At 41.5% G+C, this 12,837-nt stretch overlaps 1 protein-coding gene across 6 annotated transcripts in view; it reads left to right on the top strand.

The window, feature by feature from the left end:
• Positions 1-12,837, top strand: part of LDLRAD3 (low density lipoprotein receptor class A domain containing 3) — a 107,333-nt gene that overhangs the window by 34,944 nt on the left and 59,552 nt on the right. For all 6 annotated transcript variants that reach the window (XM_085062664.1, XM_085062663.1, XM_085062662.1 and 3 more), the window contains exon 2: positions 3,588-3,734. In XM_085062664.1, coding sequence (XP_084918790.1) covers positions 3,588-3,734 — 147 coding nt within the window. The remainder of the gene's footprint in view (positions 1-3,587; positions 3,735-12,837) is intronic.

The following is a 12,837-nucleotide window of genomic DNA, read 5'->3' as shown; positions in this document are numbered from 1 at the left end:
AGTGTAGAGATCACAGCTACAACTTCTCCGGCAGGATAATAGCAGCAGATCTGACAGGGGCCAAGCTTTGGTTATTCTGCACAGGAGGTGTTACAGAGCTTGAGATGTATCCAGTTTTTATGTTTTCTCTTGGGAACACCATGATGTTTCATGGGGAGAAGGCAGTTCTGTAAATGGGGCAGGTAGCTGTGAGACCTGGTCTTGGGTCTTAGCTAGTAACTTGCCCAAGTTGAGAAGAAGTCTCACTTAAATGTTCACCAAAGGGCTTTTCATTTTGAATAGGTGCTGCTTCCATGTGGAAGGGAGCAGGTTGGATGAGAGATATAGATACAAGATGAGATAAGAAGGTAGTGCAGAGCAATGGAGAGAGATGCCATGAGATTGGCAGCTTTTTGATGTTGCTGCGTAAATGTACTGCCTTAGTTGCTTAGGTTCTGAGAGAGCAAAAGCCTTGGTAATTCCTAGTTCTCTTGTCAAGCTTGAATAAGCTCTGTTTTATATCAGAGATTTATTCTTAGCCAGGACATTTCAGTTTTGTAATATCTGAGAACTTGTAAATTCTAATGAAGGTTATGAAAATTACCAGCAAAATCTTCCAGTAGTACCATACTGACCTGAAAGCTGCTTTTGAGGGGGACTGTGGAGAAGGGAGTTAGATTCTACTGTTGAAGCTCTTAGATGCTTTGTCACTAACTTGAGAAGAGGGTGTATTAACTGAACCTTTATGTTGCAAGGCATAGTGAGGTATCTCTTTCCTATCTTGGTCTGACAATGGCATCCTGTAATTTTGTGTTACTGTGTTAGATTTTCTCCAGTTGCAGGCAGAAGTGGTCGTGCACTGGGAGTGATTTGCTAATAGGAGGTTGTGTAAATGCTGACAGCTTCACCCTGCAGCTCTTTGGATGTGGTGATTTTCATTTGGTCATTACTTACCAGGTACATGCCAGTGATACAAAGACTGAGCTGAATGTGCTCAGTTACTGTTATAAGGGGAAAAAATGCCTAAACAACAACAAAGCCGTTGCTGGATGAACGCAGAAGTGCAGAACTCAGTTAACAGTGATGCTGTAAGGCTGCGCTAGCCTGGGGGTGCTTATTGATAGAGCCTTATCTGTTCAGTGTTTCATGGCAGGGGTAGCCAAGGACACACTGTTGCCATTGCTGATTTGAATTTAGGGACTCAGGCATGAGGCAGAGTTGGGTGCAGCGTTTCCCTAGGAGCTGCTGGGAGCAGTGAGGGCCCTGCCTGACTGGGCTGGAGCTGAGCTTATTCCAGTGTGCTGTAGGCTGTAACAGCGTAGAGAGCAAACCTGCTGTTTCTCCATGGGAAGAACAGTGGTGCAGGGAATGAAACTGAGGTTTGAATGACACTGCTGAAAGATGTCGAATTGCCAGCTGCATCCTTGGGCATGCTTTTTGGTGTCTGTCATTCTCTTTCTTTAGGGTGCTACAGCAGGAGAGTTACAGAAGGTCGTTCTGGGTGTGCAGACAGTGGCTCCGATTGCCCACCTGCCTCAGAAGACCTTATTTCCACCTTTTTTTCTGGACTACATTGTCTTTTAACAGCTCAGGGCAAATTTCCATTAAGGCATCTGTTCTGTGCTGGCAGATTCTTGAAACATCCCCAGGAAAGTCAGCCATTTGCAAGAAATAACATTTGAAAGGAAATACATTGTTTGAGGCAGACATAGGCTTAAAGAGACTTCCTCCCTGAAGCATTCCTCTCATGTCTTTTGAAATAGTGATGTGAAACTTAGCAGTTTTGCCTGTGTCATGGATGGAGCATTTTGATACGTTGTGAGGGAGGAAGGGAACCATCTAGATCTGCCTGATTCAGGAGTTTCTGAAAAGCCTCATGCACTAATCTGTGGCTAGCACAGGTCTTTCCCACGAGAACAACTTCTGTGTTTTATAAACAAAGATAAAGTTTGGATGTTGTTAGAACAGTGTCTCGAGATTTGGACAGTTCAGGCCTGGCCAGTCAGGCCTAGGGGGAGGTTTCTGACTGATCAATCTGGGTGACCTCTGAAAAGCCTATATAGGTTGGATTCAAAATAATAAATCTCTCTTTTGTATGCTACACTGAGAATCTGGGTTTTTCTTCTCTGCTAGTGGCTCAACAGGGACACTAATCATGCTATAAAGCTTATTATTTTGGTAGATGTGTTTTCCAAAGATGCCTGTACAAATTAGATTCCATCGTGGGACTTCAGGAATGAGCTAGGAAAAAGGTTTTATCTGAACCTTCTTATCCTGGCAGTTGTGATCTGCTCTGTGCCCTGTACAGCACTTAAGAGTGGGGCACTCACCATTTTGTGTTCATAATGTTTTTCCTTGCCTTTGGTGTTCAGGCCTTCTTGGGAGACGAAGGAGTTGGACTCCAAGAGCAGCAGGAAGCAAGATAGTGTAGGGATGGGTAGTGGAGGGAACCAACTACAGCTCTGCCATTCCCCCAGAGTTCCAAACATAATGTGGTTATCCTCAAAATAGATAAATGATAGTTAAATGGTTGAGCTTTGTGTCAGCTTAGTTTGTTCTTCCTGGTTCTGAACCATGAAGATATGCAGGTTGGCAGGGGGGACATGTTTTTGTGACACCTCAATCCTTAGCTGGGAAGCTTTGTATTTCTGGGGTTTATGCCTACTCAAGTTCATGTTGCCTGGAACTAGTCTGGAATATGGCAGGAAGACAAGGGGAAGAATATTATTTTTCTCACTCTCTGCCTTGTCTTGCAGCTTCCCCCCAGCTCGGTGACAGGTCATGCCATTTTGATGCTTATTAAAGCCATTGAGTGTCATTATCTTTCCTTCGCTGAAGTTCACGCATCTGTGATATCTGCATTCCAAAAAACAATGCACAAAGTGAGAAAAATAATAGATTAAAATGACAGACTAGTGCTGTATTTAACCTTGAAGGCAAATCTCTAGGTTTCTTTCTCACTCTTCTCTTGATCTCCAGTATCCTGCTGCTGTTCCCCCTCCACTTGGCAGACTCTCAGTGTGCCAGCTTGCCTGTGGACAGATGTATGTCAGGGGACTGGATTGACATCAAGAAGCTCAATTCTAACTTTGATCAGCAGCACTGTGTTTAAAACTTAATTGAAAACCTAGTATGAATTAGTCAGTGTGTTACCTTGTGCATAGCCCCTGGCTAACAACAACAAGGTATTCTGCAAGCTAAGTACTAATCTGACAAAAGCATGGGAGAATAAAGCTGAGCTCATATAACCTCATCTGTTTTACTTCTGTTTAGACTGACCCTGTGAAGAAGAGAGAATTGTTTTTTTTAAACAAACATTGCTTTGACCTGAGTATACATAGAGGCTGCATGTATGTTCCTAGAAGGAAAAAAGCAAGGGAAATCTGCAAAATGGAGTGTGAGAATAGAGAACAGATGAAATGAGACTTTAGGAAAAAGTGCTACCAAATACCATGCTCAGGATACTGATAGGATAATGACAAAATAACCTGGGTCAGGATCCATTTGTTTCATCTTTATTCAACCACTGATGAACAGCTTGCTCAGTGACAGCTTTTGCTGCCTTTGTTAAATCCTCAATAAACTTACCTCTCTTTCATTTGTCGCAGACAGCCAACTGTTGCCTGGGAATAACTTCACGAATGAATGCAACATTCCTGGAAACTTCATGTGCAGTAATGGACGCTGTATCCCAGGGGCCTGGCAGTGTGATGGGCTGCCAGACTGCTTTGATGACAGTGATGAGAAGGAATGCCGTAAGTGACCATTGCTGTGACCTTATCATGCTTTGTATCACAGGGCTTCGCTCAGCTGTGTTCTGTAGTGTGTGTTAGGGAAGGAATAAAGCTCTTGCCACTTTTCTAATTTAGGTCTTGTTGGAAAAAACACACAGGCTTTGTTGTTTCAGATCTTTAATATTCTTCAATGTCCAGTTTTAAAACAGCACTTGGGGAGGTACCTGAACAGAGGGATAAATTGAGAGGGACTTGACCTGTGATTATTCCAGTGTAAGAGTGATGCTCTGTGATTTTTAGGGATCCTGCATGTACTGCTTCAGCACTCTGGTCTAGTACTCTAAGTTGGCCTTCACTACCATCAAACATAGTTCCTTTCATTTCAAAATTGTTGACTGTATCCTGTTACTTTTGTTTTCTCTTATCAAAATGCAATTCTCAACTCTATGAACTTTACAGTAATTTTCTAAAAAATAGGCTAAATTAATTTGTTAATTGATGTTTTTAAGTTTTAATCCTTCCTATAGTGCTTCTAGTTCTAGAGAACTAAAAAACTCTGATCTGGTTCTCCTCTGTGATTTTGTCTTTTTCTTAGCATTAAGATTTAGTTGCTGTTACTCAGCCATTAATTAGCATGAAACTTTCTAGCCTACATATGTTAACCAGACAGCAAAATTATGCTGTAGCATAATGCTGTGATTTGAAATCCAGTTGAGAGTGAAAAAAATCAAATTTCATGTGATTCTAGAGCAACAGAGACATTTCTGAGATGTTACTGCTTTTCATGTAGCAAATGTGGTTTCTTTACCTGTGTACTTTACAGAGGTTTTCATTACACTTAAACTGAACTTGTAAGAAGCTTACCTTTCCCAGAACATTTCCAAGATATTAGCTTTGCTTATGCAGCAGAAGGAGAAAAGAATAGCTTCTTTCTTATTACCTGGCTAGAAATACCATGTGTTGTTAAATACGCTTGCTTTTTTAGCTTGATTCCTTGTCTTTAACCGCAGTAATCCGTCCCTTTTAAATAATGGGGCTTTAATAACTGTGCTGTGTAAATCTCCAGTTATAGTTCTTATTTGAGCCAGTGAGGTTCGCTCACTTTCTAAAGAACTAAAAGTATCTGTATGAAGTATATGATGTTTTGCAGTCCTTATAAGGCTTTAGGCTTGTGTTGCAACATTGAAGACAGGTTAATTTAATTTTTTTTTCCGACAAAAATGTCAGCATTAAAGGATAGCCCTGTTATAAGGATTGATCAGTGTTATGCATATCTGTTTAAACCCTAGCAGAAATTATATCAGTGGGAGCTTTGCAAGAATAAAAATATCTAAAGTTCAACCTGTACCTTTCAGTGAGATGTTCCTGATGACAACAGCTGTGTGACTCAGGTTCCTCATTACTTGGCTCCTGAATAGACTGCTGGCACGACTTTTGGTGTGCTGTTTCTACTTCTTAAAACAAGCTGAATGATGGTACTTCTTTTTATTTATAGGATACACATCAGGAGTTTTTGTGTCTCTAAGAATGTTGTCATTGTCTGCCTTGCATAAATTTTGTTTCACTTGATACAATTATATGATGTTTATGAAGATTTTCTTAATGAAGGCTGGATTGGGTGTTTACCCAGGAATTAGTAACAGGAAAATATGCTTTGTGACTCTCTGTTTAAAAATTTCCTTACCAAAATCAGTTTGGTCTGGTGAATTACAGACAGTAATAAACATAGTAACTGACAATAAAATATAAAGAGCTGTAAAATGGCAGTTCATAAAAGCTGTTCTTGTCACCACAAACTCAAATAAACCTCAGTGATGTAGGCTATACTGCAACTATGAATTTTAAGTTCCTGCAGAACTGTCCTTCCTGCATTTTTTTTCAAGTGCTTTTATCCAGCTTGATTGGCTGACAGTGTCCTGGATGAGCATCCTTTTGATCCTGCACAAATTGATGGAGATAATGAGACTGTTCTTTCCTCTTGCCATACATCTATCTGCTATCAGATCACTTTCACAAATTTAAAATGAGCATAGAAAAGAGACTTGCAGGGAGAGCAATTGATTTGAATCCTATGCTGGCCTGTTGTTAACAGGTCAAATAAGGCAAAACAGAATGGAGATAGTGCTCATTTGAATCTCCAGTTTTGTAGTGTTACCAGCCAGTCTTATATGTTATAAAGTAACCAAAAGTTCCTAGCTCAGAGATAAGACATTGAAAAACGGCTCTATAGGTATAAAATTTTTTAAATCATTTTAGGCTAAGCTTTGTTACCTTCCTTCCATCAGAACAGGGGTCTACTTCCTAAAACTTGCCTTGCAGCGAAATTAGAGTGCTTTGTTTTCTGCTGTGATTTTGCTTTGCAGTAGCTGAGCTGTTGATGGTGAACACGAAGCCATAGGAGTTGCATTAACAGCATGAGATGGCTGAGTTCCCAGTGTGTTACTACTCACAGCTGTACTTTAAGCTGCTTTGCCTGTGATTCCTCATCAAGTAACTATTTCACATTGCCTGTGCATGAGTAGGAGCTTGGTTACAGGGTTCATTTGTTGTGAAGATGAGTATGCTGTGTTTTGGCATGCCCATGAGGAAGTAGTCATGCACACATGTGGGGTTATGTGGAAAGTCTTTCTCTTTTGGTTTGTCTTATGGTTGAATGTGGATGTCCAACAATACTGTATCAATTCTGTTGCTGTAGCATCTCATCCTGTCCGTCCTCCTTTAAACAGGAAAACTTTGAATTCAGGGTCTGGTTCTCATTTTTTGTGCCCAGCACGTGGAAAAGCGATAGTCTGGCTGTGAGGACGAAATATGATGCGAGGCAGAATTACCTGCGCCTTGTCCATTCATGTCTTATCACTTCCCTCTCTTCCTTTTCTCACTTTTCTGTCTTCTCTTCTGCAGGACCATTTCTGTTAAACTTGTCACTTTACCTGTGGCCTTTCTCTTCATCTCCCACACTTGCCAGAACCCACATACCCACATACCATTTGTCATCTTCCACATGCTTTCTCTGTGCCCTTACGTATGACCTTAACGCTTCCTATACTAGCTGTCTTTGTGCTGTTTAGTGCATGAACATTTCTCATGTTCTTGCCTTCTGTCATGGTGATGTGATGGCTGAAAAATGTTACCTGGTTTTATCTGGGCAGAAGGCCTGAGGAAGGCCTGGGGGGAGGGAATAAGCTGAGACAGTGACTTCTTGTTGTTGTAAATAAGAATTACTTCTAGAAGAGCAGCCTCTTTGTTTTTTCCTCCAAGCCACTAATAGAGCTTGAAAAAGATTAATTTACGATATCAATGTGAATGTTTTGTGAGTTCTTACAGTTCTCGGTAGTTTGAGTAATCTGCTATCATCAGATATCTCCCAATGGAGAACTGTTCTATAGTTCATGCCTGTCTTCTGGTTCTCATCAGTGGGATTGCTTCTCAGCCTGTGTAGTCCAGTATCTGTCATGCACGTTTCTTTGAAGTGTTGCTATTACTACAGCTTCTCACCTGAGTAGATGATTTATAAAGGAAGCTGAGGCTCTTTTAACAAATGCAGAATCTTTACCAACAGGACTTTCCTGTGAAGCTTGGACGGATTGATTGCATAGATCCTAAATCCTCCTATGGTTGTATACCAGGCATTGTAGATACCTGGAGTTAGTGCTTGCCCTGGTGAGGTTGGGAGCTGCATGTTGTCAGCACTCAGTTCTTTTTGTTACCAGATATGGAAGATCCAGAACGTTCCAAAAGAGAGAACCTGAATGGAAAGAGCATAGGAATGTCTGCTTGCATATTTCAAAACATTTTGAGGTAAATGGATTATCTCTTGTGCTGACTTTTAAACCAGCCAGCTGACATATTCCTTTGGAGCCAAGACCTGCATCTCACTCTTGGAAGGATTCTCATCTTGAGATTTAAGAATGCACTAATATTCTTAGTTAAGATCATAATTTACTCTGTCATCTCTGTTTCCTCTTTCCTTTGCTCTTTGTACATCTTCGTATTAGATTATTACAGAGAGAACATTGTGAACACAGAATGGCTTTTGTCACTAATGAGCAGCAGCTAGTGGGGAGATGGCATGTGCTGCCTTTGTCAGCTAACGAGCAGCAGATGGTGGGGATTCAGAGCATGGCACATCATCCACGCTAAGTGCCTGGCATGACAGCAGCCAGAATTAGAGACATACCAAATACCCAGGAGTCTAGATTTTCCTTCGTCGCTCTTCTGAGAGATGCCAAATTTGTATGTTCAGCTATGAGCAAATAGTGGCACACAGTGAATCAGTGACTAGCTGTGTTAATCCAAGGGCTAAAGAGTACAGGCTGTGGGCTAGAAAAAAGTTGTATGCAAGGATAGCCTTGGGGCAGTGTGTTCTCATGTTAAAAGCCTCTGTCTCATATGTTTCTGTTTCCAATTGTCACTGTTACTTGTTCAACACAAAAATAAAGGTAAAGCAGGGTTCTGAGTCAATGCTAAAAGCTGTGACTGGGTTGTATAGATGTCTGAAAAAGAGGGCATCATCCATGCTTGTAAGAATGTGCTGCCAACACACTCGTGCACTGGCTAGCAAGGGCTGGTCTGTAGGAACATCCGGAACTGTGGTAATAAAAAGCTCATTTCATCACCAGCAATCCATCGTCATCAAACCTTGCTCTGATTGTCCTTCAGACAGAGCAAGTCTCCTCCATGGGGGAGAATGTCTTTATTAAATGAAGTGCTGCATGAAAATGGTCCATTATAATTAGGATTCCCCAGACAGGTATTGAAGCCACCTGCCAAGCAGGCTTCCACTAAAGGTCAGTTTTGTCTCTTTGCCTCAGACACATGTGCTTGCAGGGAACCCAATGCAATCAGAACTGAAGGGTTTATAATGCCTGCAGTCCTGGGTTGCACTCAGCTTGGTGTGGTGAGCCAGGTTTTTCTGCAGTTTCACAGCAGCAGGCTAAAACTCTCATAAGTCCTAAACACTGTGACTCATATTTGGGCAATCTGAGAAATCAGTTTAATCCAGGTGTCTAGCAGATCTGGTAAGAGCATTTCTGTTTCTGTATTAGGGAATTGAAGCTCTTGGCACCCCTGCTGAAGCCAGGGTCCTGGTGACAAATACCCTAGGAACTCCTACACGTGGTAGGCTGCATGCCATAGTGCAGGGATGAAGGTGTGAGGTGGGAACGTTTTCTGGTTATGGTTGTGACCATTTGCAAGCATTTTTAACTGTCTTTTTCAGGTTAGTAGAATAATATTTGAGATAGTATGGTAATTACTTGTTCGTTGCTGATATGTTGGCATATTAATCTTTGATTTCATCTTCTCTTGTGTGTCTCTTAACTATGTTCTCACTTTTACCCTGTAGAGCTGGAACTGTGTGTTTATGTATAAGAAACATGACCTATTTTGTCACATTCCATTCTGCGTCTGTCTTTTCTATGTTGGGTATGTTTGCATTTCCATTTAATCTATCTAAATGCACACAGAGTTTTTTATAAATGCTTTATAGTCTCAGATGATTTTATAAATCTGGTGTCGTTGGAGTGTGGAGTGCTGGGGTGGGAGATGTGGCACAGCTAAGCCTGCGTCATTCAGAGTGTTTGTATCTGCACAGTTGCTCAAAATCTTCGTTGTCTCTGCACTGGTGGGGACTTAAACTGGGTTAGCAGTATCTTGTAGTTTGAAATTGCAGCCCACAGTAACCATTTTTAAGCTTCCCCGAGGTTTGCTGTACCTTACTTCCCTTACGTTTCCATCTCCAATATAAAGCTTTCTTACCAGACAAGTGTTTACTGCTCCCTCTGGTGTTCACTTGCAACAGGTGTTGGAGCTCCTGGCGCTGAGGAGCGGCGAGGTTCGCAGTGATCAGTTACACAGAGCCCTGGAGGAGAGAGAAAGTGTCTTTTCACAGGAATGCCAAAATGAAACCCATGCTCTGCAATTAGTAGCCCGGATTTCCTAGATTATGTGAAGAATAGTTTCCTGTGCTCCAAAACCTCTCATTTGGGAATTTGAAACTCTTGGAGAACAAAGGCAAGTTAAGTAGGTTTTCTTCAGGTGATTTTTGACTGATTTAATTGCCTCCAGTTTCTACAAAAGAGGTAGTTTTTCAACAACTGCATGTATTCAAAGCTTTACAGCATCTGAGGGTTGGAAAGTATTTAAAAGAGAAAAAATCCTACTGAAACTAAAGTCATGTCTGAGGAAGTTCGTCTGTTATTGGAAAAGCTCTTGAGTGCAAGAAATCCTACACTGGCTGGCGCAGGCTTCGGGAGGAAGGTGGATTGAGTGGGGACTGCAGCAGCTTCAAAGCCATGTCATATGCCTGGAAGCCTCAAATGAGGGCTGTCAGACTGCCTTGTCCTGCCCTCTTTGATGTAGGGTATATTTGAGAAGGGAGCCTTTAGATTTGTTGCTGTACACCGCTTCAGAAAAATAGCCAAATGTAATTAATGGAGTTTGCCCTCAATCAAGAGCATACTTTGAATCTGCTCTACAGGAAGCTCACAAGTTGATACACTAAGGCATCTTACGTATCCATGCTTTTCCCTTTGTAAGTCCCAAAATGATAATGGAGGCAAAGGCAAAATCTTTTACTAAATGGTCATTACTAGCAAATCAAATCATTCTGGTGACAGTCTGAATTTAGATGTATGTCCTCACCTTGTGTTACAGTTTGCTGTGAGAGCAGTCAAAATCATGGCTTCCACACTGCTAAGAATAAGTAACCAGTTTTAGTAACCACTTTAAAAGACAGAGAAAAAAGGTCTTGTAGAGACAATGAGTTATGCAATCTTTATAATCTATTTAATGAGTGCTTATTATGATAGTACAGTTATTACAGCTGAAGACATTTTGCTTGGATTTAACCACTCAGCAGGGTCAGTGTAATGAATGGCTTTCATGTACAGGAACAAAGGGTACAAAGTAACTCTGGCTCCTATCCTGTTAAATACTAGGCTTTCAGTTCAACAGGCAGTGCTCAGTGCACTGAAGAATGAGATGCAGTGTTTTGTTGAAAAGAAATGTCCGCCCAATTCAGAAGGGATTGTCTGAACCAGTTGAGGATGTAGAAATACAGCAGTGGGCCAAGACTTGGACAGGACTAATCCTACCCATCAGTAAAGATTACTGACTTTGAATTAATATATCTGTAGCCCCAGAAAATTATTCTTAAGGCATCAGTTAAAGCCTGCTGTAGACAGAGGGTAATTCTATAGAAGATGAGGAGCAGGGTGATATTTTCAAGAGATGCTTTCAGATTCCTGGGATTAAGATACAGCATTGGATACCTGCAACAAATTTTTGGACTGCCTCATCATGTGTAAAGGTGAAGGCATGTCAGCTGTTGCAGTCTTTAGCTGCTAGCCAGATGCATTTTTAGCTTTGAGAAGTTCGGCTGCTGGTGTCTGGTAAGTTGTATTTTGTCTTGCTAGTGAGCAGCTTATAGTAGTGCAAGATAAATAGCTGTGGTGTTGAATCGAAGCTCACTATATTTTGGAGAAGATAAGTATTCATTAGTTGCTTATTTGCAAGTAAGTGATTTAGTAATCTAGCACTCAAAAAAACCCAAAAAAGACCAAGGGAACTCCAGCATCGGAATACTTTTTTCACATCTGAGGATTTTGTTACAACCTTATGATTGTAACCCAATTCAAAAGTATTAGAGCTGAACTTGTGGTCTTTAGTTCATCAAATCATCTTCTTTGGGAAGTGTGGAGTGGCTGTGATAAGGCTCACAGTGTTTATCAGAGGCTTAGATGGCTGTGGCTTAGATTGTCTGTGTGTAGTTGTGGAGCTGATGACAAGCCTCTGCTGCAAATGGATGTGTCCCAAGACAAACGAATGGTTGATACAAATGACAGAGCTAACTGTCAAATACTGCCAGATTTGAAGTGCTCTGTGATCTGTGAGTGTGAAGGAGGATGATACAGGCACAATGAACAAGTTAAGGCATAAATACAAAAGCACTATGTTAAAATAACTAGTATTATTACATCCTCTTGAATACTTCATAGCTCTGAGTGGTGCTAAAGGTGGAAGTGTGAGGCTTGTGGCATTTTTTTGAGAGTATGATCTGGGAATTTGTCTTTCCTTGTAAACAGGACTAACAGTCTACCTTTGTGGTGCCCTGCCTTACACTGCATCTCCATCTAGTGCATTTTAAAAGCCTACAGAGAGAACAAAGCTGTAAGGAGTCACAGAATCTCAGTATAAAAGAATGACTGGAATTGGAAGGGATTTCTGAAGATCACAGTCCAACCCCCCTGCTAAAACATGTTCACCTGGAGCAAGTTGCATGGGATCATGTTCATGTGGCTTTTTAATATCTCCATAGAAGGAGACTTGAGAACTACTCTGAACAGCACTAGGTCTGGACAGAATACTCCCAACAGCCTCACCAGGGCAGGGTAGAAAGGCATTGCATTTCTTCCAGTTCTCAGGTACCTCCCCTTTTCTCCATGCACTTTCAAAGATGAGGGAGAGTGGCTTAGCAATAGCATCTCTCAGCCCTTGTGGGTGCATCCCATTGAGACCCATGGATTTGTGGGTGTCAAGTTTGCCTGATTTCTTACCTGTTCCTCCTCAATCAAGGGAAAGTCAACTTTTCTCCAGACTGTCTCTCTTGTCTCCATGTTTGGGATTCCCAAGGGCTGGCCTTAACAGTAAAGGCTGAAGCAAAGAAGGCATTTGGTATCTCAGCCTTCTCTGTATTCTCTGTATTCTCTGTCACCAGGGCACTCACCTCATTGCCAAATGAGGTGGGCCCAAATGTTCCCTGGTCTTCCTTTTGCTACTGATGTACTTGAAGAAGCCTTTCTTGGTGTCCTTGGCATCCATTGCCAGATTTAATTCTAAATGGACCTTAGCTTTCCTTGTTGCTTCCCAGCCTACTCTGTTCCTATGTTCCTCCTAAGTGGCTTGGCCCCTTTTCCACATTCCATAATATTTCTTTTTGTTTGAGATTTGCCAGAAGCTCCTTGCTTAATCATGCAGGTCTTCTGGCCCCTTTGCTTGATTTCTTATTCACAGAGATGCACCTGTCCCTTTTGGTGCATCCCTATGAATAAGAAATCAAACAATCTTGAGGTTGGAAGAAGCCCTACTTGAGTATTAACCAGCTCTCTGGCACCCTTCTACCTTC

Source organism: Lichenostomus cassidix, chromosome 5, assembly GCF_008360975.1.
Source record: "Lichenostomus cassidix isolate B80296 chromosome 5, HeHo_3.0, whole genome shotgun sequence".
NCBI lineage: Eukaryota > Metazoa > Chordata > Aves > Passeriformes > Meliphagidae > Lichenostomus > Lichenostomus cassidix.
Note: the sequence above shows the minus strand (reverse complement) of the source record. Positions and strands in the feature narration are given on the sequence as shown.